Source organism: Rhea americana, unplaced genomic scaffold (genome assembly GCF_003343005.1).
Source record: "Rhea americana isolate MKP2758 unplaced genomic scaffold, rheAme1 scaffold_403, whole genome shotgun sequence".
Lineage (NCBI taxonomy): Eukaryota > Metazoa > Chordata > Aves > Rheiformes > Rheidae > Rhea > Rhea americana.
Window position 1 is genome coordinate 335,915 of NW_028186539.1, and position 25,925 is coordinate 361,839.

The window sequence follows — 25,925 nt, forward strand, 5'->3', positions numbered from 1 at the left end:
GTGTCCGACGCCAGCCTTGCCCGCTAGGCGGCAGCAGCCGCCCCAGGCGGCCACCCGCCCACGTACCCCAGCTCCGCGTCGCGCGCACGCGCATGCCCGCCGCGAGCCTCCCTGCCCCCTCCCCTCAGGCCAGCCCGGAACGGAAGTTCCCGTCATGCCCCGCGGCCCAGAAGCGGAAGCGCGGCGGGGCCGGAGCCGGCGGCGGGCAGATGGCGGAGTGTGGGCCGCAGCCCCCTGGGGGTGGGAGCGGGAGCGGGAGCGGGGCTGCGGGGGCGCCGAGCCGGCATGAGAAGAGCCTGGGGCTACTGACCACCAAGTTCGTTTCGCTGCTGCAGGAGGCCAAGGACGGCGTGCTGGACCTCAAGCTGGTGCGGGGGCTGCCGGCGGGTGGTGAGGGCCCTCCTGCCCTGCCACACTGGGGCTGGGATCAAGGGGCGCTCCACCGGTGCTGGGAGTCGGGAACCTTCTGCTTGAACTTCTGCGGGCGCAGCTGAGCTAAACTCCGGCAAGCCGGGAGGTGGCCGGTTCTCTAGATGGTGAAGCCCCTTTTGGGGGGAGAGTGTAGAAGTGGCGGTCTCTTGTGGAGCACATCTAGGGAGATGAGGCTCCCTCAATAGGCAGAGCTCAGACTGGGAGCAGAGTCCCCAGGAACACCTGGGGATGCGGCAGGGCTACCAGACTGCAATCAGAGTATGCAGAGGTGGCTGTACATCTGCCGTTACAGTGTAGCATTTGCTGCTGCTGTTTCCTTCAAAGTAGTTCTCATTACTCAGCGTTTGTGTTTCTGTTTGAACTGTTTTTGGCTATCCTGTTGTCTTCTATGTTACTTGCCAGGTTTTAGAAGGCCAGATGCAGGTGCTGTTCAGTCTAACATGCTTTTTGCCTCATGTTCTGTTGTGTGGTGCTCCTCTCCTCAAGCTGCTGTTTGAACTCAAACACTAACGATAGATTCCTATAGTGCTTCATCTAAGAGCTATCGAAATGGAGAAACTGTTGTTCCTTACTGTATTTTGATTCTCTAATATGCAGCAGGAAGGCAAGTGAAATCAGATTCATCTCTGCCAAGGACTGCGCCCTGATATCCTTACACTAGGGAGAAGTGTTCAGCAAATGTATCTCTCTCAAGCATTTTAAAGATCTGTGTCTAGAGAAATTAACTCAATGAAAAATACAATGCTTATACCTAGGCCTCCTCTGCGTATGAAGTTCCTTCAGTGTGGTTTATACCAATATCTCTTATGTGGGTACGTGTGTGAGTTCACTCTGATAGCCTCTCTATAGGCTCCAGTCAGGTGTGGGAATGCACAAAAATGGAAGGCTGGGAGGTGTCTTCTGATTGTAGACTCTAGTCCTCTGCAATGGCAAATTGTCAACTCTTTGGATTTTGTCAGAAGAGCAGTATTTTCTTGCTCAAAATCTATGTAAGTGGGATTCATATTTGTCAGTGTGATTTGAGCAGTACTGCCACGGAGGGTCTCTGAAGCTCTCGTCATTACAGTGAAGGTGTGTGAAAGCGGAAAGTAGTTTCTGTGCTAAGCTGTTCTGTGTACAGTGCCATTCACATTATTTTAGCGTGCCAGCTAAATGTGGTGCTAAGTTGCCCTGTGGAGGTGGAAACAAGAGGCTCAGCATTATCTGATGTATGCAGAACGCTGAAGAGAACTGTGGTAGTAGAACCTCAGAGCAAACAGCCATAAGCAAGGCATGGAAGTTGAAGGGTTGCTCAGGAGCTGCATTCTTACAACCATATTCTCCCCCCAGTGGAGAGTTTTTCGTATAAAGAAATCTGCCTTTTGAGAAGGTGTCAATTCTTTCTACCAAATGATAGGMGATTTAGATAGAAAAGGCCTTTTGAATATCCACTGAACAGCAGTCATTTGTACAGCCATCTCTCTCCCTTCTTTCCATTCCCATCTCTCTTACACTGAACAAGTGCTGATTTCCTTTTTTTTTTTTTTTTAGGCTGTCAGACTAGTATCTTTTAGCACAGCTTTGCTGCTGAGGAACAATGATTTTGCACCAGTCCTAAGTGAAGTGGCTGGAATTTGATTTGTGATTAATTGAAAGGTTGCTGGGTAAGAAAAAGAACAAAGGGGCAAGGGGCAGTGGCTGCTTCTGATAATTGCAATGACATTAAGAACATAGCTTTGTAGTTTGAGGCACTGGGGCAAAAGAGGCATGAGGTGGGGAGGGTGGCTGAGAGTTTGGAGTTAAGACTTCAACTTTTCTGCAGGCTGCAGATACGTTGGCAGTGCGGCAGAAACGACGAATATACGATATCACAAATGTCCTGGAAGGCATTGGGCTGATCGAGAAGAAATCGAAGAACAGTATCCAATGGAAGTGAGTGACAGAGAAGACTAAATTGTTCATAGGTCCCTTTTAGATCAAGGTCCTATCTCACAGCTGTCTCTTCCCCAAGCAGGAAAGCAGGGCTTCATGTGGCTGTTGTCTAAATGACATTGTGATTAAAATGCCCTGCTCAGAGCAAGCTACCTCAAAGGTATGCTTATACTTCCACCAGCTGAGCTGTGCTGATGGTAGTGATGAGGAAAGCTGAAGTACGTGTGACATGTTGCTTTTCTAGTAGAGCTGTTATTTGGGTACAAATTAAATGTTTGTAGTGCTTTGGATTAGAAAAGATGCATGCTGTGGCACTGGGGAGGGAGAGAGTCCTGCTAGCCTTGGGAGGATGCACTAAATGTTGCTGTGCTAGGAGGGATGTAGGGCAGGTACAGGTAAAACTTTCTAGGAGATTCAAGCTTGCCATATGGTAGAGGTGGCAGCRAGGTGTCTGAGAAATGTTGGAGTTGCTTTGGATGGCTCAAGACACTGATGTATGTTTTTACATTGCACAGAGGGGTGGGTCCTGGCTGCAACACACGTGAAATAGCTCACAAACTTATCGAGCTGAAGGCAGATATAGAGGACCTGGAGCAGCGGGAACAGGAGCTGGAGCAGCAGAAGATGTGGGTCCAACAGAGCATCAAAAACGTTACAGAAGACGTGCAGAACAGTCGATATCCTTTGTGTGCACTGATTACTCCATCTCTTTGCTGGGCTAGAAAGTAAAGATGTGAGGGCTTAGTTGGCAGACTGCCTTGCTCAGAGTGGGGAGGTAGGGGTGATGACCTTATGTTTCTAGAGGATCTGTGCTGAAAGGGTCAAAGAGCAGTGTCTTGCTTTGCAAGCAGAGTGACCCTTTCTGGCATAGGAAACAGCTTCCCCTGCAGTGCACACAGCACTATGAGATGGTGAGCTCATTGTGCACCCATGAGTCTTGTCTGGTTTCTTGAAGTTCCCCGGGGCTGATGATGTTGGTACTGATGAGAACTCTCTTCCTCTTTGAGCCATGGATGTGTGTGATGCTGCTGTTGCGGCTTTTCTATCCTCTTAGGGTATCAGATCTGACAAGTACGGAGCTTGCAGACCTCACCTTCAGACCACTTCAGAGGATGGCATGGAGAGCCTTCTAGGAATGCTGTTTCTTTGGCTCAGGAAGGAAACATCAGGTGCCCTTTGAGTTCTGCCTTCACAGGAAACTGTAGCCTTTCTCCTTAACTCTRGAAACATTAGCATATGTGACGCATGAAGATATCTGCAAGTGCTTCACAGGTGAGGAAATAATGCTGCATAATAAAGATGTTTGTCTCCTCAGTCTATCCCTGGTGCTCTCCTTTTCTCAGGAAAAAGAAGGCAGTGGACCTTGGCTTAGGTTCCAACATGGACTGCCAAACAGCATCAAGGAAAATGTAGTACAAGCTCTGAACTCATGCTGTGGTTTATGTATCATTGAGCTGTAGCTTTCTCATTGCCATCAGAGGGGTGCTGAGGGGGCAGAAGATTTAATTGCGCTCATATTTGAAGGAGTGTATCAGCTGTTCTTGAGACAGTCTTAGGAGATCTTTCTGCTGGGTATCACTGTGCTTGTGATGCTTACTGTCCAGAGCCTTTGCACATGACGCTTCCTTCTATTTCTACATTTCTTTATTTTCTTACGTATGTTATGTTGCAAGCATGTTACAAGCCTTTTATTTTGAGGGCTTGGGTAGATGATATTCTTATAGGGAGCAATGTTTTACTGTAAGGTAGAAATCTGGGTGTAAGCAGGAAAATAGTGGAAAAAGTGTGTTCCTCTGCTGCATCCTGTCCGCTCCCCAGAAGAATGTGAAGGGGAGATAGTAAAGAGTAGGGCAGCAGGGATATGTCACATACTGTGACCTTGGTCCATTGTGTGCTGCCTTGCAACTTTTGCAAGGTCTTGTGTAAATAGCCATATGTTCCGTCTCTGTGGGACATAACTGAAGAAAACCAACAGGAGTCTCTGTTTCTTCTCTGCTGGCAATTGTACGCTGGCTGCAGGACAAAAAACAAACAAACAAAAAATCCCCTCAAGAAACAAACCCCCCTAACTATGGCCACTGTGCAATATGTCAGCCTGCAGCACATAAACAGTGCTTGCTAGCAATGGTGGTGTAGAGTTGCAGCTTCTTTCTGCTTCAGTGAACACCTGCCCTCTCCCGACTACAGGCAACCTGCATCTGGTTGCTTGCATAAAAACATATGAATTGAAGCTACTTACCCTGCTTGCCCCAGCCATGCATAATCTCGCCCATGTCTGATTCTTTTAATCTCTTCCCGGGCTATTTTGTCACTCTACTCTTTGTTAGTTCTTATGTTTTTCTTCTTTGCCTTTCTGTGCTTCCCTTGTTTCCCAGGTTTTAGTCTCCACAAGTTCCTGCCAGTAGCTTGTGCATGCCACTCCTTGCTTTACTGTTTCTTGTGGTTTAAGTTAGTGCTTCTTTGGGGTAGGTACTGTGTTTTCAGTTTGACAGTGCTTGGGGCCAGGTCATTTGTAAGACTGAAGGAGTTCACTGGAGACCCGCAGACAGCCTATTGCTTGGTTGATTGTTTTGCATTTTATTGCACCTGTTTTTCTAAGTCAGTTTACATCTGAAGCTAGACTTCACCAAAATGTGAGGAGCAGATTAGATGGCAGATCTGAATTTCTTCTGTAGCAGCAACTTGGTACAGGTTTTCTTCTTGGCTGTTCACTGTATGCCTGGTTTTGCTGTGTGAATATGTGACTTACTGGGTATATGACTTAATTATAGTGTATCTGAATCTTCTTGGAGAGACTCTTTTTTTTTGTGATTGACTGCTATTGAACTCACTTTCTCAAAATGAGTTATGGCTTGAAGATTTCCATGCTTGGCCTTTTCTCAAATATRTATTCATTATTTGGATTAAAAAAATAGTAAGGATGTGTTAATTTTTTAGTGACTGGGACATATATTTTTCCCATCTGTTACTGTAATATATTCTGCAGTTGCAGAGTCAAAGAGGAAGTGAGATGCATACATTGTTTATTTTGCAAAATTGAGACTTAGCTATAAAGGAAAATAGAAATGCAATACCTGTATTGTTGAGCTAACAGTTCTTAAAGCTTTAGCTCRTATCTTTGAGCTTTATTGTAGATTTTTAACAACTTATAGCATTTTTAAAGTATAGTTTGTTAAAGGAATCCCATCTTACTGTGAAATCTTATGGTAGTTTTAATCCTTGTATCTTCTGTTGCTCTGACCTTTAATTTCCTGCTGGAAATTCTTCTGGTGTCCATTCTTTCTCATCACTCTGGAGATGGAGTGGAGGTTTTTCATCTGTGTTGTATTATTAAGGATGCAGTGGAAGTGTGGGAAGTGCAGGGGATCAGATGGCTGAGGATGCCTCTGGTGTCACTGGTAGATAGTAGAGAGGGCTTTCAGGAGGAGCTCTGTGTCAGCATAATAGTTTGTGCCTGCTGAATGCTGACCAGCCTGTTTTCACAGGAGATACCCTCCTTGCAATTCGAGCCCCGTCAGGCACGCGTTTAGAGGTTCCCATCCCTGAGGTGAGTGATGGATATATGGGAAGTGAGCAGGTGGGGAGGGTTGCTGGATGGAACAGGCTGAGAGTTGTTGTTGGTGGATGTGATGGTGTTGGAGGAACGGACAAGCCCAAGGCCAGCCCTGAGTATTAAGTAATTGTCAGTTCTGTTTAGAAGTACCTGAGTAATTGCAGGAGCACCAGAGGGAAGGGTAGTTCTGGGAGTTGGGGAGAACCTCTGAGAGAACTGTCCTGGGGTGTCTGGACAGCATACTGTGCCTCTGGAAAATTCCTATTCTAGTAATGTATGTCTGTGTGTTTTGCTTCTGGCCTTCTTCAGGGCATGAATGGGCAGAAGAAATATCAGATCCATCTGAAGAGCACAAGTGGTCCAATTGATGTCCTCTTAGTAAACAAAGATGCTTGGAGTTCTCCTCCCGTAGTGCTACCTGTCCCTCCCCCTGAAGACCTCATTCAATGCCAGCCAGTTATGCCCTCAAAACCACAGATACCACCGCTTGCCCACTTCCATGAGGCATCTGTTCCCAGCAGCACCCAGCCCTCCACACCAACACCTACCAGCACTCAGGACCACAGCCCTCCCACACAGAAAGCTACTAGCACAGGTGAGGGGACGAATATGGGATCCTGATGTCTGAATCTGCCAAGGTGTCTGTTGTCCTCATTATATCATTTGACACCAATGAGAAGTTGGCTCCATCCTCTTTGTAACTGCCCCTCAGGTAGCTGTAAGCTGCTATTACATTGCCCTTAGCCTCTTCTTGCCAGACTTTGTAAGCCCAGTTGCCATTACTCTTCATTGGCCATGTTCCTCAAACTCCAGCCATTGTGGCAACCCTTAGGTGGATCTTCTGATGGCCTTCCTGAATTGGAGGGTGGTCAAAGCTGGACACAGTGTTCCAGGTGCAGTCTCTGCCCCAAACAGGAGAATAACAACTTCCCATCTTCTGTTGGCCATGCTTCTGGTGTGATTGATGTGTGACTTGTGTTAATTGCTGTGAGAATGTGCTCTTGGTTCATGCGCAGCTTGGCATCATGAAGACTGCTCTCCAAGCAGAGCTGCTGCAGGACCTGGGAGAAAGAAAAAAAGCCACCTTCTTGCCATACAGCTGTCTGCTTGGTCAGCATTGCCAGTGAGGGTTTGATCTGTGCTGTGGTTGCTTGCTTTGGGGCTGGCAGGGTGGATCTCTTGGAGATAACATTTGTGTGTGTCTATAACTTTCTCCAGAATGCAGTGTGTCAGTGGCAGAGTCCAAGAACAGTGGTGACTTTGACCCTCTCAGCTCTATGTCTGCACCGGCCAGCCAGACAGCTGGGTTAGATACTCAGCCACTGCAGTCTTCTGCCTCACTGGACAGTGGCTCCATCCTAACCAACCCCTCTACCTCCTTTGAGCCGATCAAACCAGATTCCACAGGAAGTGAGTATGCACCCTCGTTTCATTTGTTGCTCCAAGAGCATGCTGCTGCAAGGGATGGAAAGGCTTCTCGCTCTGCAGAAGCAAGCTGAACTCCATTTTGCCCGTGCTGTCAGGCAGACTCTGCAAGGGATGAGAAGGCATTGACCTGTGAGAAGGAGCTGCCTGTGTGAGAGTACTGAGGAACAGTACAGAACTAGAATACCTGCAGGGGCACCCACATGACATGTGTTTCAGCTGTTATATGTAAATTTATTCCCTTTCAGCCTCTTCTGTAGTGCAAAGTCCAGGTTTTGAGACTCTATAAAGCTGTAGAGTTTCCAGCCTTCACCAGGAGCACGTTTGTAACCCACAGGAGGTTTTTTCTTACTGGCAAAGCTTATGTCTCTGTTTTGTTGCTCTACTGAGGAATGCTTCGTCTTTAATGATGCTGCAGTCTTAATGGTCTCACAGTGTAAATTTGGGGAGCTTCCTGATGTGCTTAGTGAGGTGAAGTGGCCTTTAAATAAGGAAGGTTCAGGCTTTATGGAAGCCTGACCAAAGCAGAGAGAAGCTGGGTAAGGCAGTATACTTGGAGATGCTGTGGAATCTGCCTTCACTGCAGAAACACTGGACTAGGGAGTTACAGTAGAGGAAAGAATCTTGCCCAAATGTTAGCTTATGCAGTGCTTCCTTCACACTTCTGAAGTAATCTTGATTGTGGAATGAGGCCTTTAATGCACATATACCTTGTTGTATCCCAGTGGGTCTGTACTGACTGTCTAGAGGCATGCCTCTCCTACACAAGATGAATCAAGTTGTATGGAAGCTGAGGCTGCATGAGGCTTGCATATATCCTGGGGGGCATTGGGAAGACTGTTGCCAGCAGGTCAAGGGAGGTGATCCTGCCCCTCTACTCAGCCCTGGTGAGGCCTCATCTMGAGTACTGCCTCCAGATCTGGGCTCCCTAGTACAGGAGAGACATGGAGCTACTGGAGAGAATCCAGCGTAGGGCTATGAAGATTATCAGAGGGCTGGAGCATCTGTCCTCTGAGGAACAGCTGCGAGAGCTGGGCCTCTGTAGCCTGGGGAAGAGAAGCCTGAGAGGGGATCTTATCAATGTGTGTAAGTACCTGAAGGGAGGGTGTCAAGGGGACGGGGCTAAACTCTTTTCAGTTGTCCTGTGTGACAGGACAAGAGGCAATGGACACAAACTGAACCAYGGGAAGYTCTGCCTGAACGTGAGGGGGAATTTCTTCACTGTGAGAGTGATGGAGCACTGGAACAGGTTGCCCAGAGAGGTTGTGGAGTCTCCTTCTCTGGAGATATTCAAAGCTTCCCTGGATGCAACCCTGTCTAACATGCTCTAGGTGACCCTGCTGAGCAGGGAGGTTGGACTAGATGATCACCAGAGGTCCCTTCCAACCTTACTGATTCTATGATATGGACAGTTACTCTAGAGCTGCTGCCTGTGTTAACATGTTCACGTACCAGGGCTCCTACAGTTATATTTTAAAGTAGTCAGGCTTAAGTATTTTATTGCATTTATTGATCATTTGARCAGATATAATTGACACAGTGCATGGAAGCAGAACTTGTGGATGGTGTAGGATGATTTGGGTCCTAAATATGAGACTACAGCTGGACTGTAGGCAATTACGTTGTAAAACATGTCAGGCTCTTCATGTAATGATGCAAACCATTTGGTTTGTTGTATTTCAGTACTGGAACTTCCCAAAGAGCTCTCGGAGATGTTTGATCCAACAAGAGGTATGTTCCTTCCCTGACCATGGCCTTGTTCTGAGCTCACTTACCCACAGAAGCAGGATAGTTCATTTGATTCATTTCGCTTTGGATTGTTTTGGGGATGTAGCTTCAAAAGGTGCTTGTGGTCAACAGTGGCTGCTGGCGCTCTCACTTGTAGATCGCCACTCTTAACACTACTGTATTCTGCATGTATCTCTGTCTTCCTGTGCCAACGGCCTCTGCAGAATTTGCCCTGAAGTGTGTAGGTGAGGGCTTTCCAGCCCTCAAGCCCACTCCAATCTGTATTCTGGTTTCCTGAGATCCTTCTCCATCTTGTCTGCACCATTTGTAGTTATAAGGAAAATCTCTATTAGTTTTGTTTCAACTGTAGACTTCCTAACGCTGATCCAAGCAAATAATCTAGGGAGTTAGTCTCCTCTCCTTGAAATATCCCTTAGTGGTTTTGTTGATGCTAGTAACTTGGGAGCAGTAATGGAGGGGATGCTGATATATGTTAGGTGTTCTGCCTCAGTCCACAGAACATCTAGGAGTCACTGCCTAATTGTGGAACAGGCTTTGCTACTAAGGGCAGGAGAGGCGATGGAAGTTGTTCTAATGCAAGCCTGACTTGGGAAACATTTTTTTCCTCCTCTTTCCTTCTAAATTTGCACATTTGGACTTTCCCTTTGAATTTGACATAATACTTTCTAACCTTGAAGTTATGCAGAGCTGAGTTCCCACAGGCACTTTGCAGAGGTGAGAGGGTTTGTTAGAACTGTTCCCTGGAGTCCCTAGTCCTCTGTTTTAGCAGGTGCTTTGTGAAAGCATTGCTTTTGTTTAAAAAACTCAAAATCTCAAATGCCATCTGCATAACCTTCTGATCTGTGTGATGGGAGCCCTGGCACAGGCTTCAAGGGAGGTCTGGAGAGCAACTTTCAACATGCTCAGCCCAGAGCTCAGAGCACTCACTGTTGTAGACAGTGGATGAGGTCATGATAATGATTAAGTATATCCTAAGAGTAAATTGGACTCTTTGCAAGCTGCTGCAAGGCTCTGGCCTGTGCAGAAGAGAGAGCTTAACCCAAATTGTCTGTACTATGTGACCATATGAACACTGTGAAAAAGGTGATGCTTATTGCCTACATTCGGGTTTGTTTATCTTGTTTTATGGATTATTCCTACCAATGTGGAAAGGGAAGGTAGAGATCTAAGAGTGAAGGAGAATACAAATGGCAATGTGAGATTTTAACTGTGATCTCCTTTTGAATTATGAATTGTCCATAGAAGCTGCACTCTGCAAAAGAGAGGTGACACTAGAGTGGCAAAGCTCAGGACTGGAAAAAAGCAACACCCTGTTGCTCAGAGAAATGGCCTTGTAGCATGCTTCATGCATCTGTCAATTCACTTGGCATTGAAATTCTCCCATCTCACAGTATCAAATTAGGTAGGTAGGTTCTTGTCCCCTAGAAAAGTAGCCTATTGTAGATAAGCATCTTTAAAATGGGCTTATTTGAGTTTCCTTTGTGAAAGCTCATTTCAAGTGTGGATAGCATCTCATCAGTCCAGTTAGACTGAGTTAGATCTTCATTATTTTGTCTTGGCTAAGCGAGAGGAGTTTTGAGAAACTTGTTTTCAAATGCGTAGTTTCTTAGAGAAGAGACTGATCTGGACATGCTTTGGCTGCCTGTCTGTTTACCACTCAAATGCCTCCTGAACCTACTAGCCAAGATCAGCTGCACTGGAGGAACGATGACCTTTCAGACATAATTAAGTTTTTAATAATTTTGTGTGGGCAGTAGAGAGGGGAACAGAGTTAGTGGCCTATTGAAGGAGAGCAGAGCTGGGTTGTTCATTCTGTTTGGTAGTAGACAACCAGAAAATCTGTCTCTGTGTATTGCTGGATTAGCTCAACATCATAGCTGTTGAACAAGAGAAGCAAATTAGGGGAACAAAGGGTACAAATCTGGAGGAGAGTGGAAATTAATTAGTTCTGCTGCTTATGGAACAATGTCTCCCCTCTCCCCCCTCCCCCCAACTCTGCTTCAGCAAAGCCAGTCAGTATTTGAGGACTATTGATGTGTCAGGCTTTAGCAGCTCACCTTCAGATGCATATTGAAGCACACAGCTTCCTTTGGATGAGTTTGGGGGCATTTCTGGAAGGAGGGTGTGTTCTTTTTCTGCATCAACTAGCACAGCAGTGTAGGGATAAGGCATAGCCCATCATATGAAACACTTGCTTACGGTTGAGCTAAGCAGGCAGAAATCTCCTGCAGAATTTTTTGACGTTGCTTGAATTGTCTGACACAGATTTCCCTTTACTCATGCTAGGAGGCCCAAGCTTCCTTTTGCCACTGCCTGCATGTACTCCACCTGCTGCCCTCCCTTAGTCAAAGAAATAATAACAAGGGTGAGGACCAAGAGAGGCTTGGAAGGGTGGGAAACAACACAGGCACAGACCAGGAAAGTAAAGCGAGTTGCTTACCATACTTTTCTCTCCCCAGAATGTATGAACTCTGAGTTACTGGAAGAGCTGATGTCATCTGAAGGTGAGTCTCTGAGTTTCTACCTCATGCTACAAGCTCTCTGGGGAAGGAAGGCTGTCCTGCGTGACTTTACGCAGGCTGTGAGCTTTGCGCTTGCAGACTCGCTCTCATCTTTTTTGGGCTCTTGGACACAGACTCAGTTTGTACTGTCCTGTTAGCCCCTGAGAGATGGGTGAGAACTAGAGGAGCTTGCCTCTTCAACATTGCAAGGCTGATTCAGAGAAAACTCAAAGCAATGTCACTGTGAAGTGACCTCCCTATATCATAAGTAGCTCCCACAGCTCTGTGCCCCTCAGAAATTCTTGGGTAGGTGTGGAAGTGCTGAACTTTGTAACCAAGGATTTCTCTTTCCTAGTGTTTGCCCCGTTGCTCCGCCTCTCTCCTCCTCCTGGAGATCATGACTACATCTATAACCTGGATGAGAGCGAAGGCGTCTGTGACCTCTTTGATGTGCCTGTCCTCAACCTCTGACTTCTCAGTGTGGCTGTGAGCCTCTCAAACACAGACCATTTTGTAACTCTTTGGAAAGTGTCTATTTTTGGATTCCTTTTGTGCTAGAGCTCGATGAGTGAGCAATGCAGAGATGCTTTCATATGGACTCAAAACCAAGAGATGTGGACTTGCAGGCTGGGAGCCTCCCTGTAGCTTCTTTTTCTCCCTGTGTTGCACATGCGAGGTTTTTGACTTAACTCGTTCCGCTGTATCCTTGTCTCTCCACTGGATCCTGGGCCTCAATTCAAAGGGTCTGTTTGAGTGTTCCCAGTTCAGCTGTAGAGTTTGCCCATGTGCCTATCCAAGCTTCCTCAAATCTGCATGTCTTGGATTTCCTGCAATCCTAGATGCACTTTGCACCTCCTAGGTACCAGCTGCTACAAGGAGCCTTAGTATTGTGGTCAGTTCACAAGCCCGGAGGTAGTTAGCTAGATTTTCAGTGTGAGCGGTTCAGATTGGAGTGGTTATGTTTTGAATGAGAACGGGGGAAAAAATATGGCACCAAAGTGTCCATTTCCTCCAGTGATTCCAGACCAAGTTAATATGTTTTACAAGTAAAAAGCACTTTTTTTTAGCCAGCTGTGCCTCCTAGTAGGAGCCAGGAGTTCGGCGAGTGTTTCCCTGCTTGTTTGTCGGCAGGAATACTGTTTCTGCAGTGGTATAGTTCACCGCTTTGCTCATGCACAAGCCCAGAGGGTCCAACTTCTTGGGCAGCAAGTGTGCTGCTTCTACAGGGCTAAAAGAAGAGGTGCCATTTTTTTTTTCTGAGTGGAGAGATGTTTGAAAGAACAGACTGCTTCAGTTGTTGTCTGTAAGGTACTCTAGGTACATCAGAGCCTGCTCACATTTGCAAATAGCTGTATTTTCCAACCATTGCACTTGAGCCTTCAGCTGTCTAAAAGGCAACCAGACAGTAATAATTTAGTAGTATTTTGCTGTGACAAGTTACATAGATGTTGTCAGAACAGACAGTAGGTTTTTTTTTTGCCTTTTACTCTCTTATCATCTGCTCAGGATCAGACTTTCTGTGTATTTGAATTTGTTCCTCCAGTGTCCGTACCCGTGCTCCTGATTCCTGATCCTGTGGCAGGTTGCTGCCTAGCATGATGCTTTCTCTGCATCATTTTTTTCCAAGCTTTTCTTCATTGCTTTGTAATGGAAGGTCTGCTGTAGGGTCTTTATGGTGATCAGGTGATACCAGTCTTGGATCCTATACATTTTAGTTGTTGGAGTAAAAAGCCCTCATGGGCTCGTCGTATTTTGCAACCCCCTGCCTAGGTCTTTGGGCATATCCTGTATTTGAATGTCTTAGTTTTGTATATCTTCCTGCCATTGCAGTGGTAGCAGCTGTCATATCTTCCCTGTTCAGCAAACTGCCAGAGAGGGAGCTGGACCAGGAAGCATAGCTTGCCATTGCAGGGAGGTAGCTCTCAGCCAGCCATGTGACCAGTTGATGTTTTACTTCTCTGCTCAGCTGCCTACTATATGCAAACCACAAAACCTGCTGTGGTTCTGTGTGCTGTCATATTTTTTTGTGGGAGTCCTCCGGAAGAATCGTTCCTTTCCTTGGGAAGCTCGTGGCGGCTGAGTTTTGCTGTGAAGTACCGGTATCCTCTTCGGAAAAGTGTGAATTCAGTAGGAACAGACACTACTGGGCCTTTTCTGGTTCAGCTGCCAGCAGTGGGCAGCCAGTGCTGATGAGACAGATTGTGTGGGACCCCATGTGAACTTCAGTCGCAGTTCACCCCAGTGAACTTCAGTCTGCATGCACCAGATCATAAACCTTCCCTCCTTTTGCATGGAAGCTACCTGAAGACTGTTGGTCCTCCATGTGTGTTAGCTAGGCTCCATGGCTTTCGTGTAGCTAGAGCTCTTGGTGTACTGCCTGACCTGTGCTCTCCTTCAAAGTGTTAATGTTTGCCATCAGTTAGACAATGTTTGGAAAAGATATCTAGAGAAACTTTACAGTAACAAATGAACTTTGATTCATATATAAAGATTATTTTTATACTTTTTGCAAGGAAAGAAAATTGCTGTGATATTTGTACAGTGTTCTCCAAGTGAATAAACAACCCCTTTCCAGAGCTTCCTCTCTGTTCCTCTGCCTTTCTGGGCCTAGCACCTCAGGGTTCACCTTACTGGGCCCAGCACCTGAAGGAGGCCTGGCACAGCCCTGTGTGCGTCTTCTGTGCTATTTCAAAACGGTGTTGGGTAAGAATCGGCTTGTAAGTGGGGTTAGAAGCTCCCGGTCACTCCCTCTGGCCTGTGGCGCTGCTGTACGCGGGGCGCGGCCTCTCCGGTGCGGTGCGTCACCGAAGGTGAGGGGGGAAGGGCCCGGTGCGGGCAGGGCGCGGGGGCACCTGTGCACGGCGCGGAGGTTGGGCGGCCCGGGCTGGTGCAGCGCGGAGTACCGGGCCGCGGCGGGGCCCTCCCAGGGGCGGGGAGGCGGCGGCGACCCGGAACTGCGGCGCGCGGGGCGGCGGCGGCGCGGGCGCCAGCCCGCCTCGAGGCCGGAGGCTGGGGCGGCGGGGTGGTGGTGGTGGCAGCGGGGCCGTGACAGGGTGCCGTTGCAGGAGCCATGGCGCCGCCCAAGGACGTGGTGAAGATCGCCATCCAGATGGTGGGCGCCATCCCGCAGCTCATTGAGCTTCAGCAGGTACTGCCCGCGCCCCCCCCACCAGCCGCCGCCACCGCCGCCGCTTCTCTCACGGCAGCCCTCTCCCCTTGCTTGCAGAGAAAGCCCCTGGCCTCCGTGCTCAAGGACATCTGCGACGTGTGAGTATGCTGGCTCCTGCTCCCTGCCCGGCACCCTGCCCCGGAGGGCCAGGGCCTGTCTGTGGCCGTCTGACTGACCATGACTGACCACGGCCAGCCTGTAACGGGCTGTCAGGGGGCCAGGACAGGCGGTGGCAAGCCCTGGTGGGACTGGGACAGACCATGACCAGCCTGTGACAAGGCTGTGACAGCCTGTGGTGGGCAGTGACAGGTCATGACAGGCTGTGAGAGGCCATGACCAGCCTGTGGCAGGCCACGAGTAGGCCTTACCCTGCCATGACCCAACTGTGTGTTGCTGCAGGTGGAGCCTACCTAATCCAGAGCACTATGCCCTGCAGTACGCGGATGGGCGCCAGACATATATCACTGAGTCAGTGAGTGACTGCCCGCCCTGTCTTCAGTTCCCCATGACTTTGCATTCTCCTAACAATTTACTTTCTCATTACAGAATCGTGGGGAGATTAAGAATGGAAGCATTTTATGGCTGACCACCTCTCCGGTACATCCCTCTGTCTCTCTATCTCCTTCTTTGAAATGTGCTCTGGTGTCAGCCTGCAGCTTCCTGCAGTGGGGAGGATGAGGCACTCCAAGCCCACCCTAGTGATGCTTTGCCAGGGCCTGCTCAGTGACATCTGGCCGATTGTAGCTCCTCTCTGTGCCTCATATCCTGCAGAAATAATGTGGGGAGACTGGTCTCAACCTTCTTTCTTTTCAGTAGAACTCAGTAGAGTTTAAGGAGAAACTAAATAATGTCTTGCAAAAGGCTTTGGACCTGTGGGCAGACTCACAAACTGTTTTTAGTCCTGCTCTGGTCTGACATCCTTCCTCAATTTCTGCTAGTTTCTGCTCTGATCACTCTGCTTCTCAGTCCTTCTCCTCACTGGAGCTGTTTTAGCCTGAGCCTCCTTCCAAAACTTTCACTTGAGCTCTCCAGCCCCTGCTTTACTCTGAGTTTCTTGCTGTCTTTCAGTGAGCCCCTTTGGCTTGATTCTTTCCTTCCTGGTAGGATCAAGAAGCAGAAAGGTTGTACAGTGGGATCCAGAGCAACAACTTGGATGTCAAGTCTGACTCACTGAAGAGGCTTGCAAGCCTTTCCCAAGATGTTACCTTTGCTCAGGAGTTCATCAGCAGAAATGGCTTGAAACAGATTTTCTCTGTTGTGGAAGAGGGGAATGAGTGAGTATCAGCAGAAGAATTTCCATGTGGTTGTTGAGTCTTCTTCTCCCTTGTAATGCTGTACAACTTCTGAGCTGGGCATTGCCTGCCTGCTCTATTCAGTATTCCTGGCTTATTGATCCCTGAGGCCCCTTTCTCCAGAGGCCTTGTGCTGTGGCACAGAGGGCAGCATTGGCAGCAGTGCTTTTGGTTCTGTCTGACGGTTTTAGCTGCCAGAGGTCTGCAGGTGGCTTGAGAAAGCCCTGATTGCCTAACTAGTGGCTTTGTGACTCTTTTCCTCTCAAGATGCGATGCTGTGTCTTCCCTGAGCTCTCCTTTCACAAAGGATCTGGAGCCTAAAATTGGATAGTGCACTGTCTGGCACTTTTGCAGGTGGCAGGGAGAGATTTGGGGAGGTTTGAGTTTTCTTAGGGCTTGTGTGTTTGGTTTTTGTATCACAGTAGCACAGACTTCCAGAAACTGCCAAGCTCCTCCCTGCCTTGACTTCCTGGAGTGACTAAGTGCAAGTTTGATTTTTCTAAATATTCTTTCCTCTGTTCTCTCTCTATTCTCTCCATTCTGCATCCTTCTCCATTCACCTCCATTCTCTTTCCTCATTCTATCCTTTCTTTCTTCTGCTCACACTTCTGTTTTTCTAGTTGTTTCTGATATACCCAGCAATGTGTAACTGGTTGGCTGCTCTCTTACTTTACAGTGGTGACTGTGAGGTATCTGGACCATTCACTTGTTTTTTCTTCTGTTTCATCAGTACAGGGGAGATACTAGCTCACACCCTGAAGGCCTTCATGGAGCTGATGGAGCATGATTTTGTTTCCTGGGAGACACTTAGCGCAGCCTTCATCAAAAAGGTAGTGTATTTTGGGAGATTCTGCAGCTTGCACTTTTGGGGTGCCTTGTTGCTCTAGTTACCAAGCTCAACCTGCCTTTGATATTTCTGTGCATTGCAGATAGTGAGTTATGTCAACAYGAATGCACTGGATGCCTCTGTCCAGCAGCTCTCCTTGTCAATYTTGGAGAACATGGTACTCAGCAGTCGCCTCCTTTTTGAGCTAGTCAGAAAAGAAGTGACTGTGGATCGTCTTCTTACCCACCTGCAGGTGTAAGTGGAGGGGCTGGAGCCTTGTTACCCCTGCATCCTAGAGCCACTGGGAATGTGGCACTGGAGGGCATCCCTTGGGTCTTGGAGATGTGTTGCTGATTATCCCTGGCACAACATTGTATTGTCCCTTCATAAGTACATTCTGTGTGATCAGTCTATTCTGTCTCTGTTGCCATGAGGCTGGGTGGAGGGATAGACTGTCCTGAAATCTGACTGCTTGGCAGTTAGACACCATCCCATTTCCAGATCAGATTAATTCATGGCCTGTTTTGCCCAGATGTTTTTGTTTGTTAGCTTTTCCAGCATTGGCTCTTCCTGCCTTTTCCCAGAGTATTTATGAACAGTAGCGTGTTCCTCACAATTTTGGGGGGCTCTACTGCATAACCAAATTTTGTTAAATCCTCCTACTGAGAAAGGTTCTTTGTTCCTTCATCTTCCTTATACCTCTGCATCTCTTCAGTTTTGAGGTTTTCTTTCTAGAAAATGGAGAGGCCTAAACTGTGTCCAGGACTCCTGCCAGACAGAAGCCTGCCATTTGCCTTGGATTTCCTCTCAAGCCCTTCCTGTGGCTCCCGCGTGCTGTCTCCTACCTTTTCACAGAGATCTTGTGTCATACAAACACTTCTTCATGCATAGGCTCTTCTTGGTTATCGCTTCTCAGAGCTCTCTGGGAAGCTGTACTCACAGAAGTGTCTGAAGCAATATCTATTGTTCTGTATAGGGGTGCTCCTCAGTCATAGGTGTAGGGAGTCTCTCTCTTGGCCCTGCAGTGCCCCTAGYTCTGCTGCCAGCAACTCCTTGCTGATGGCTCCAGCCTTGGGGCATTGTTTCCCCAAGTACCTCAGCTCAATGCAGTGGCGTCCAGCAGTCAAGGGGGAGAAATGTCTGCCTTGGGAAGGGCAAGTCTTGCATGGTGACTCTCTTCATCCTCCTTCACTAGGACAAATACTCAGTTGCAGCTGAAGGCGATGGCCCTGCTCATTGCGCTGCTGCTGGGTGCTACCGATGCTGAGAGACGGGTAAGGAGCTGGTTTCTCTGAGAGTAATATGGCTGCAAAGTAGTGGGTGACTGCAGGGCAGTGGGCATTGCAGGCCTGAGCACAGTAACACAGCCATTACTGAGGCGTTCTGCTGAGAGGCTTTTGGTGTTCTGCGCTCTGTGGAGTAATTTTGGTGGATGCAAGAATTCAAATGCTAGGAGCAACATAAGTGTGGTACTGTCACACAGACTGCGATTGCCCAGATGCAGAGCACAGCATGAATGGATTTGGCTGAGCATGGGAGTTGGTGGTGCAGAGCAGGGATTCTCTCATCTGTGACAGAAGGTGTGGGCAGCTGGGATATCCTGCATTGTAGTGTTTGCATCCTCTGGGATTGCTGGACTATGAGGAGGTGACCAGAGTCATTTAGTTTCCCTGCTTTGCCTGGCACAGCTTGTGTCAGTGGCCTTGTGAGACAGAGTCTGCCTGGGCCCTGCTGGAGCACACTGGCTCTGGGTGCCAGGGTGATAGGAGCTGAGGACAGATTTCTGGCTCACCAGTGTCAATCCTCAAACTGCCTGTTCTTTTTTATCCCTACCCTGCTTGTGGCCCAGAGCCTGACATAGTCGGGGTGGGGGGTCTGTAAAGGGAACACCGGCTTTTCTGGGAAAGAGTAGCATGCTGAGCTGGGGAGTGTTTCACAGTCTCTTCCCTTCCTAGGATATGATGGACTACCTGAGGGAGAGGAACATCAGGCAGTTTATCCACAAGGTGTGAAGCAGGGGTCATACAATGGTCTGCTCTGTGCCTYTTCTATCCTTCCTCTCTAGCCTCTGCCTCTTTGTGTGTGTGTCCCTCAGCTCATGCCTTTGATGGCTCCCTGTCTGCTTGGGTTAGCTGCGTGCCCCACTTCCCTTTCTCGATGTCTCCTGCGGGTGCTGTTTTGCCCCTCTGAGGGGGTACCCCAGCTACCTATAATTCATGGACCCAGCTTTTGCCCAGCTCTGAGGGGAGCTACCCATCTCCTATAACCCCACTGAGCAGTAGGGCTTTGGCTGCCGGGTCTTAAACCTAGAGGGACTGGGAGCAGTAGCCTGGGGGAAGCTTCTCACACACAGTCTCCTGTAGAACATCATCCACAGCTCGGAGCCACTGGGGGACGAGATGGCCCATTACCTGTATGTGCTGCAGTCCATCAGCCTCAACCTGCATGAGCGCCGCATGAGGACCCCCATGGATCCCTATTCACAGGTCTGGGAGCACTCTTCTTGCGGGTCTGGCCCTCTGCTTTGTCCTACTCCCTCTCCCTCCCCTGATGCTGCTGCCTTGAATGGAACTTTCTCTTCCACCTGTGGAAATGGAGGCGGATGAAGATTTGCCTTGGGTGTGTTCCTTTCCCAATGGATTTCATTGTTGGTTTTAGTCCTGGGAGACCCTGCTTGCACAGGACTTGCTGGCATCCCCTCTCTCTGCTCTCCCTGCAGGAACAGCGGGAGCTCCTCCAGTCACTGCGCCAAACTGCCTTTGAGTCAGAGAGTGAGACGCCCACCAGCAACTTCAGCACTGAGCGCCGGCGCTCTCTGTGTGCCAAGGAATTCCGCAAGCTGGGGTTTGTGGTGCGTCTGCCCTGTACCCCGACCCCATCCATACGCCTGTTCTACCACCCAGTCTTGTCAGGGCCTTCTGACATCTTCCCTGGGCTTACTATCCCTGTTGATCTCAGTGGGCTGCTGTGCAAGACCTCCTTTCTGCTCCCTGAGCACCACTAAAGATTGAGTGCTGCAGAGCTACCATGCACTGCAGGGACCTTTAGTACCATTCTTTGCTTTACTTGCAGCCCTTGTTTCAATGAGCAAATTCCTGAGCTGCAGCAGTGAGGGGCTCTTGGAAGAGAAAGCAGTTGCTAAACTGCGTCCTTTTGTGTTCTCTCAGAACAACAGCAACCCAGCACAGGACCTGTACCGTGCTCCCCCAGGACTCCTTGCCCTTGACAACATGGTGTATTTCTCCAGGCATACCCCCAATGCCTACAGCAGGGTGAGTTCTGTCACTTGGAGAATTCCCTGGCAGAGAGGTGTTTGTAGATCTCCTGTTTCTCGAGTCTGTCCTTGGCGAGACCCAGGGATACCACCGCTTCTTGAGCTGGTGTTCTAGTGTTGCCCTGTTTGACTTTCAAAATGCATCTGAGTCCTTCCTCAGGAGCTGTTTGAGGCTGATGGCACTCCACGAAAGGGCCCCTGTTTATTTTAGTATTTACTTACAGCTTGGTTTCCAGGTCTAGTCTGAATCTAAGCAGATCTGGGTAATTTGGGCAAAACCAGTCAGTGGATGCAGAGCGTTAGCCACACTCTAACCTATTCTGCCTGTGCTCAGCTCCAGCACTGAGGCAGGAGGATGAGGAGACTGGGGCTGGTTTTCACTGAGAAGCTAAATACTTCTATTAGGTGGGAATGGCTCAACTAGAAAGCACAGGAGCATGGGGAGTCCAAGCCCTGTATTGCTGGGACACCACTCTGATTCTGTGGCGTGTAATGTGAGACAACAACCTTTTCCTCCAGTTTGTGCTTGAGAACAGCAGTCGTGAAGACAAACATGAATGCCCATTTGCTCGGAGCAGCATCCAGCTCACCCTGATCCTCTGCGAGATCCTGCACGTGGGAGAGCCATGTATGTGTGTGCCCTAACCCACCCTTCTCTCTGCCCTGCTGTGTCCTGGCTGGCATGAGTGAGGGCAGGCATGGTGCCGTGGCTGGGGGGCTGTGTACCTGCCTGCCCAGCAGGGTGCCAAGCTCAAATGTGGCTGACACAGGGGGAAGGAGAGGTAGTGCTGGGAGATATCTGGGTTTTCCTGGATACTGAAATTCCCTGAAAAACTGGGGAATCTGGCATCATCTATCCTTCTCACTGCAGGCTCGGAGACGGCTCAGGCCTTTTACCCTATGTTCTTCGGGCAGGACCATTTTTTTGAAGAGCTTTTCTGCATCTGCATCCAGCTGGTAAACAAGACCTGGAAAGAGATGCGTGCTACCCAAGAGGACTTTGACAAGGTGAATGGGGATGTTAGGGCCACAGATGGGAGCCAGGGCCACAGAGTGTATGAGTGTTCAGGGGCTCTGGGGAGCATCATCAGGTTAGGAGTGACACCCTGCACCTCATCAGGTGCTACAGGTGGTGCGGGAGCAGATCACCAGGACCCTGTCCCTCAAGCCCACCTCCCTGGAGCTATTCAAGACTAGAGTGAATGTGCTGAACTACAGTGAGATCCTGAAGCTGCGGCAGACGGAGCGGCTGCACCAGGAGGAGACGCTGTCTGTGCCCGTGCTGTGAGTGGGGTGCGGATGGGGAGCCTGAGTTGTGACATTGCCATGCTGCTCCAGGCAGGGACTCTCAGGCAGGGACACAAACCCTACCTGTAGCGGGAGGGAGATTCTGTGGGGCTGGGAAGGCCCTTGGAGAGGTGGTGGGTCAGTGTTGGAGAGTCCATGCCCCTCTCCTTTTTGCTCTTGGCCCAGAGAATTGCGTGAGAGGCTGAAGCCTGAGCTGCTGGAGCTGATACGACAGCAGCGTCTGCTGCGTCTCTGTGAGGGCACCCTCTTCCGCAAGATCAGCAGCCGCCGTAGGCAGGGTAAGTGTCAGCCCTGTGCCTGCCCCCTGGATAGGAGTGCTAGGGTGAGGGCAGAGGCTGAGAAAGTGTCCACTTTCCCTGCCACAGAGGAAGCCACAATTAACTGTGGCTAGTTCTGTGGTGAGCAGTGTGCCCARCTCACAAGAAGGCTGAGTCAGGCTGAACTGCATGGTACCTGGGTTGGAGTGCTGAGAACATGGGTGTGTGAATGGGAGGGCTATTCACCTGGACTGGGCACTTGGCTGGGGACTGAACATATCCCTATGGCCTTTCTGCTGCAGATAAGCTGTGGTACTGCCGCCTGTCACCTAACCACAAGGTGCTGCACTATGGGGATGTGGAGGAGGGGGTGCACTCTCCCCCCATTGAGAGCCTGCCAGAAAAAAGTAGGTGATGGTGGGAGAGGGAGAGAAAAGAGAGAGAGTGGGAGGGAGGGAGGGAGGCAGGGAAGGAATCCTTCGCATTGAAGCTCCAAAGTGCTGGGGATGCCAGAGGGTGGGAATTGGCCTCCTGCCCAGGTGCCACTTATTTGACCCAATACGTACTGGTGCTGTGGGACTATGGGCTGTGGCAATTCAGACCAGGGCTATCTGGTTCTGGAAAGAGCACTGAAGAGTAGCTTGAGCTTTCCTGAGTAGCATATGGATGTGAGACCCCTTGCTCAGATTCCACTGAACTCTGAGTACCAGAGACCTGAAGGAGACATGGTGTTGGGGCCAGGTTGCTTCCTGCCACTGCCAACAGCATCTCCATGGCCTTCTCTTACTGAAACTGGCCCAGAGCCTGGTCTGAGCCCAGATGTCCTTCTGGGATTGTGACTAATAGCCCATCTTACTCAAATTGGTGACCCAAGAGGTCTGCAGTGGCCTGGGGTCCCTGCCCGGGGCAGCAGTTTTGTGGGTAAGGAGGGAGGACAGTAGGCACTCACAGCTCCTATGCCTGCCTCAGTTCCCGTGGCAGACATGAAGGCACTGCTTGTTGGAAAGGAGTGTCCACACACGAAGGAGAAGAGCTCTGGGAAGCAGAACAAGGTCAGCACCACCCACTATCCTGCAGAGTGCCTGGCATGCTCCCCTCCCTCTTCCTTGTGCACACTAGACTGCACTGTCCTGCCCAGCACTGTTTGCTCTGTACCTGCCACATGCCACCTTCTACTTAGATTATGTCCTGAGGTACAGCTGTCCTTGGCAGCTGGCCAAGATCCAGGATTAACTGTCCAATTCCAAAACCTGGAGGCCTCTGAAGAAGATCTGGGGATGGACAACCATGTGGCAGGTTTTGGCCTGTCTAGATGGGGGGTAGGCTGGAGGCATGTGGGGTCTTCTGGCCATGTAGAAAGAGGCTGGGAAGGTAGCTCCTGCTGTGAGCTCCTGTGGTGAGTATGCAGAGCAAGTTCAGTTGAGAAGCCAAGGAAACCTTTTTTTGCTAACTCCTGTGCTTTTCCTGCAGGATGTCCTGGAACTTGCCTTCTCCATTGTGTATGATGTGGAAGAATACTGTCTGAACTTCATTGCCCCCACACGATATGAGGTGAGCTCCGAGGGCTAGGGGTGCTGGAAGGCACGCTGTAGCCAGATGTCCTTGCTAGAGGGAGACAGGCAAGGAAGGGCTCATCTCTTTTCTCCTAGTCTTGAAAATGGGGGCCAGCTGCAAAGTACTTTGAGCACTGTGGTTCTCAAATGTGCCATGCACACTCAGCAAGACAGAGGAGAGAAGGGGCTGAGCAGGTAAATCAACAGTTGTTGGCTTTGCCCTGGATTTGGACACCAAAGGGTGATTGGTGACACTGGGAAAGGAAGTGCCCACTCCTGCCCTTCACTGTATAGCTCAGAGGAACTGGGATTCCCTGGCATCCAGCTAGTGTCCCAGCTAATGCCAAAAGGACAGTAACTCCTTTGTGCGCGTAGCTGAGGCCTCAGAGGAATGTGAGAATGCCGCTCTCCAGCTGGCTGTGAGCTTTGGGGATGAGCAAAGACCCAGCCTGGCTAGAAGGGTCGCACATGGAGCTCAGAGGGTTGAGAATGGACTGTGGAAGTTGGGGTAAGTGGCTGGGGGAAGGTAGGGCTGAGGCCACAGACTGGAAAGCAAGCTGATGCCTTCTCTGACTGGAAAGAAGGGCAGATGCTAGTCTTCCCCAGGGCAGCACTGCATGTCAGACATGCCACTAGGCTTCCCCAGGGTTCTGRGCCAGGCTCCACATGGCTGAGAGCTCAGGGCGTAGTGGCAAGGGAGAAAAGAGCATTGCTTTTAACTGCATGACTCTGCTGGATTGTGGGCAGCCAGTTCTTAGAGGCTGAAGCCAAGCTGCCCTTAGCCTAGGTGAGGGCAAGGTGAGTGTGGCATGGCGAAAAAGGTATGGGGAAGGAGGAACTCAGTGTAGAGCTACTCTGGGCATGTGGCCTGGGGTGGGTGCAGTGGCACATGCCAGACAGATTGCGAGAGGGGTTCTCTCATCACCTGACAGATGCTATAAATGCCTGTTCTTTGTTCCCCCAGTTCTGCCTCTGGACAGATGGGCTGAACATGCTCCTGGGCAAGGAGATGACGAGTGAGCGAACACAGACAGATCTTGATGTCTTGCTGTCGATGGAACTCAAGCTGCGGCTCCTGGACCTGGAGAACATCAGCATCCCTGACACCCCCCCTCCTGTCCCAAAGCCCCCCAGCAACTTAAACTTCTGCTATGACTTCAGCCATGCAGAGCAGTGAGTTCCTGTGTCCCTCTCTGTGCCCTACTCCTCTGCTCCTCTCTTTCCTCTACAGGCTGCCCTATTTGGCTCTGTGGTGGTTGGAGCTGGAATCATTTTGCTGTCTGCCAACAGCAAAACCTTTCTTGCAAGCTCTGTCCTCCTTTCCTGCCCAAAGGGATGAGCCTAAGTGCTGGATGGTGGCCTGTGCCTGTGCTACCTGTCCCCCTCCTGTGTGCAATAGGCTATGAGCAAGCAGGGCGGTCTCTCTCCTGTTCCACACCTCCTGCTTGCCCAGCCTGAGCTCACCAGCACCCCAGAGAAAACTCCCCATTTCTTTTCACCTGTGCGCTGCTCTCCCATGAGAGCATAGGACTCAGCCACTTAGTTTCAGGCTTCTGCTCTTACCATGCTACTGTTAAATGGAGGCTGGCAACTTGTCTGTTTTGCTCCCCTGCTATGGGTAGGTGAGCAGAAATTAGGCAGCTGAGCCCTTCTGTGCTGGGGCTGCCTTCCTCTACTTTGCTCCAGTCGGGCTTTGGGAAGAGGGCAAGGAAGCCAGCAGGAATAAAGGTACAAGTGTAGGGCTGTGACAGTGTGGGGACAGCATTACAAAGGTACAAGTCTGTATAGCCTGACCCTCCCCATAATAGCTTCTCAGGGTATAGAGGGTATTGGAGAAGAAAGGAGTGAGAAAAGAAGAAAACACCCCTGCTAAGGCTTGATGACCAGTGGCATTCTCCCACCCAGGCCATGGCCCTTAGGCAGCAGGGAAGCTTATGGACAGAGCTGTATCCTAGCACCAAACAGGTTGGTTGATCGGCCAGTCACTTAGGCACTGCAAATTTTCTGCTGAACCCATCTCCTCCCTTCCTTATGTAAGTGCTTCCAGAGGTCATGGCACAAGTCCCTTCTCCCCAGCAGAACTTAAGATGGTCACAGGCTTATCCCCACTGTGCCTAATGCAGCAGGGAGTCTGCCCTTGCTGCACAGCACTGAGATGCTCATGTTAATCCTGGTGCCTTCCCCTAGTTTGGCAGATACTTGCACACTTCAGCATGCTGCTCCACCAGTGCTGTACAAGCTACCTCCTCTATGGCACCAAACATCTCCCACCCTGGTGCCCCTACTGTTAATGGTACCCTGCTGCTCTGTGCCTCTTTGTGCCTACAGSTTTTCCAAGGGCTGTTTACAGCAAGGGATTAGTCTGTGAGCCTATGACTGTCTAAGCACTGTAACTACACATCGCTGGGGTGTCACGGGCTGTGACTGTGCCTACACCTCCTGCGTATTTGGACAATAAACACTTGTGAAGAACTCAGCACTGTGTCATTTTGAAAGATTTGGGGGGAATGGGTCAGGCTGAATGTAGGCAGAAAAGGCAGGATGCATCACTGCTCTCTGCACCACACCCATAACTTGGTTAGACTCACATCAGTCAGCTTGTGGCAGGAAATTAGGTCCAGCTCCTGCAGGTGCTGGAGGGCCCGAAGAGAGCCCTTACTTCTGGGACTTCTGAC

The 25,925-nt window shown here is 49.7% G+C and overlaps 2 protein-coding genes across 4 annotated transcripts; both read left to right on the forward strand.

The window, feature by feature from the left end:
• The first annotated feature begins 194 nt into the window (after positions 1-194).
• On the forward strand, positions 195-14,147 carry E2F4 (E2F transcription factor 4). The gene is made up of 10 exons (XM_085314450.1): positions 195-368; positions 2,234-2,343; positions 2,859-3,020; positions 3,572-3,615; positions 5,829-5,890; positions 6,206-6,491; positions 7,115-7,306; positions 9,005-9,052; positions 11,530-11,574; positions 11,927-14,147. Exons 1-10 carry the CDS (start codon positions 210-212, stop codon positions 12,040-12,042), a joined length of 1,224 nt encoding a protein of 407 aa, XP_085170576.1. The 5' UTR covers positions 195-209; the 3' UTR covers positions 12,043-14,147.
• Positions 14,148-14,545: 398 nt separating this feature from the next.
• On the forward strand, positions 14,546-25,726 carry ELMO3 (engulfment and cell motility 3). Of its 3 annotated transcripts, XM_085314451.1 has the most exons (20): positions 14,546-14,719; positions 14,798-14,838; positions 15,140-15,212; positions 15,287-15,337; positions 15,845-16,014; positions 16,763-16,862; positions 16,962-17,113; positions 18,054-18,132; positions 18,814-18,864; positions 19,222-19,344; positions 19,578-19,709; positions 20,026-20,130; positions 20,652-20,760; positions 21,004-21,140; positions 21,253-21,416; positions 21,606-21,718; positions 22,000-22,104; positions 22,667-22,749; positions 23,168-23,248; positions 24,215-25,726. In XM_085314451.1, exons 1-20 carry the CDS (start codon positions 14,642-14,644, stop codon positions 24,425-24,427), a joined length of 2,160 nt encoding a protein of 719 aa, XP_085170577.1. In that variant the 5' UTR covers positions 14,546-14,641; the 3' UTR covers positions 24,428-25,726. The 3 variants fall into 3 exon arrangements, with proteins under 3 accessions (XP_085170577.1, XP_085170579.1, XP_085170580.1); XM_085314453.1 differs by lacking the exon at positions 19,222-19,344; XM_085314454.1 differs by lacking the exon at positions 22,667-22,749 and having other exon boundaries at positions 24,215-24,305.
• Positions 25,727-25,925: the final 199 nt, after the last annotated feature.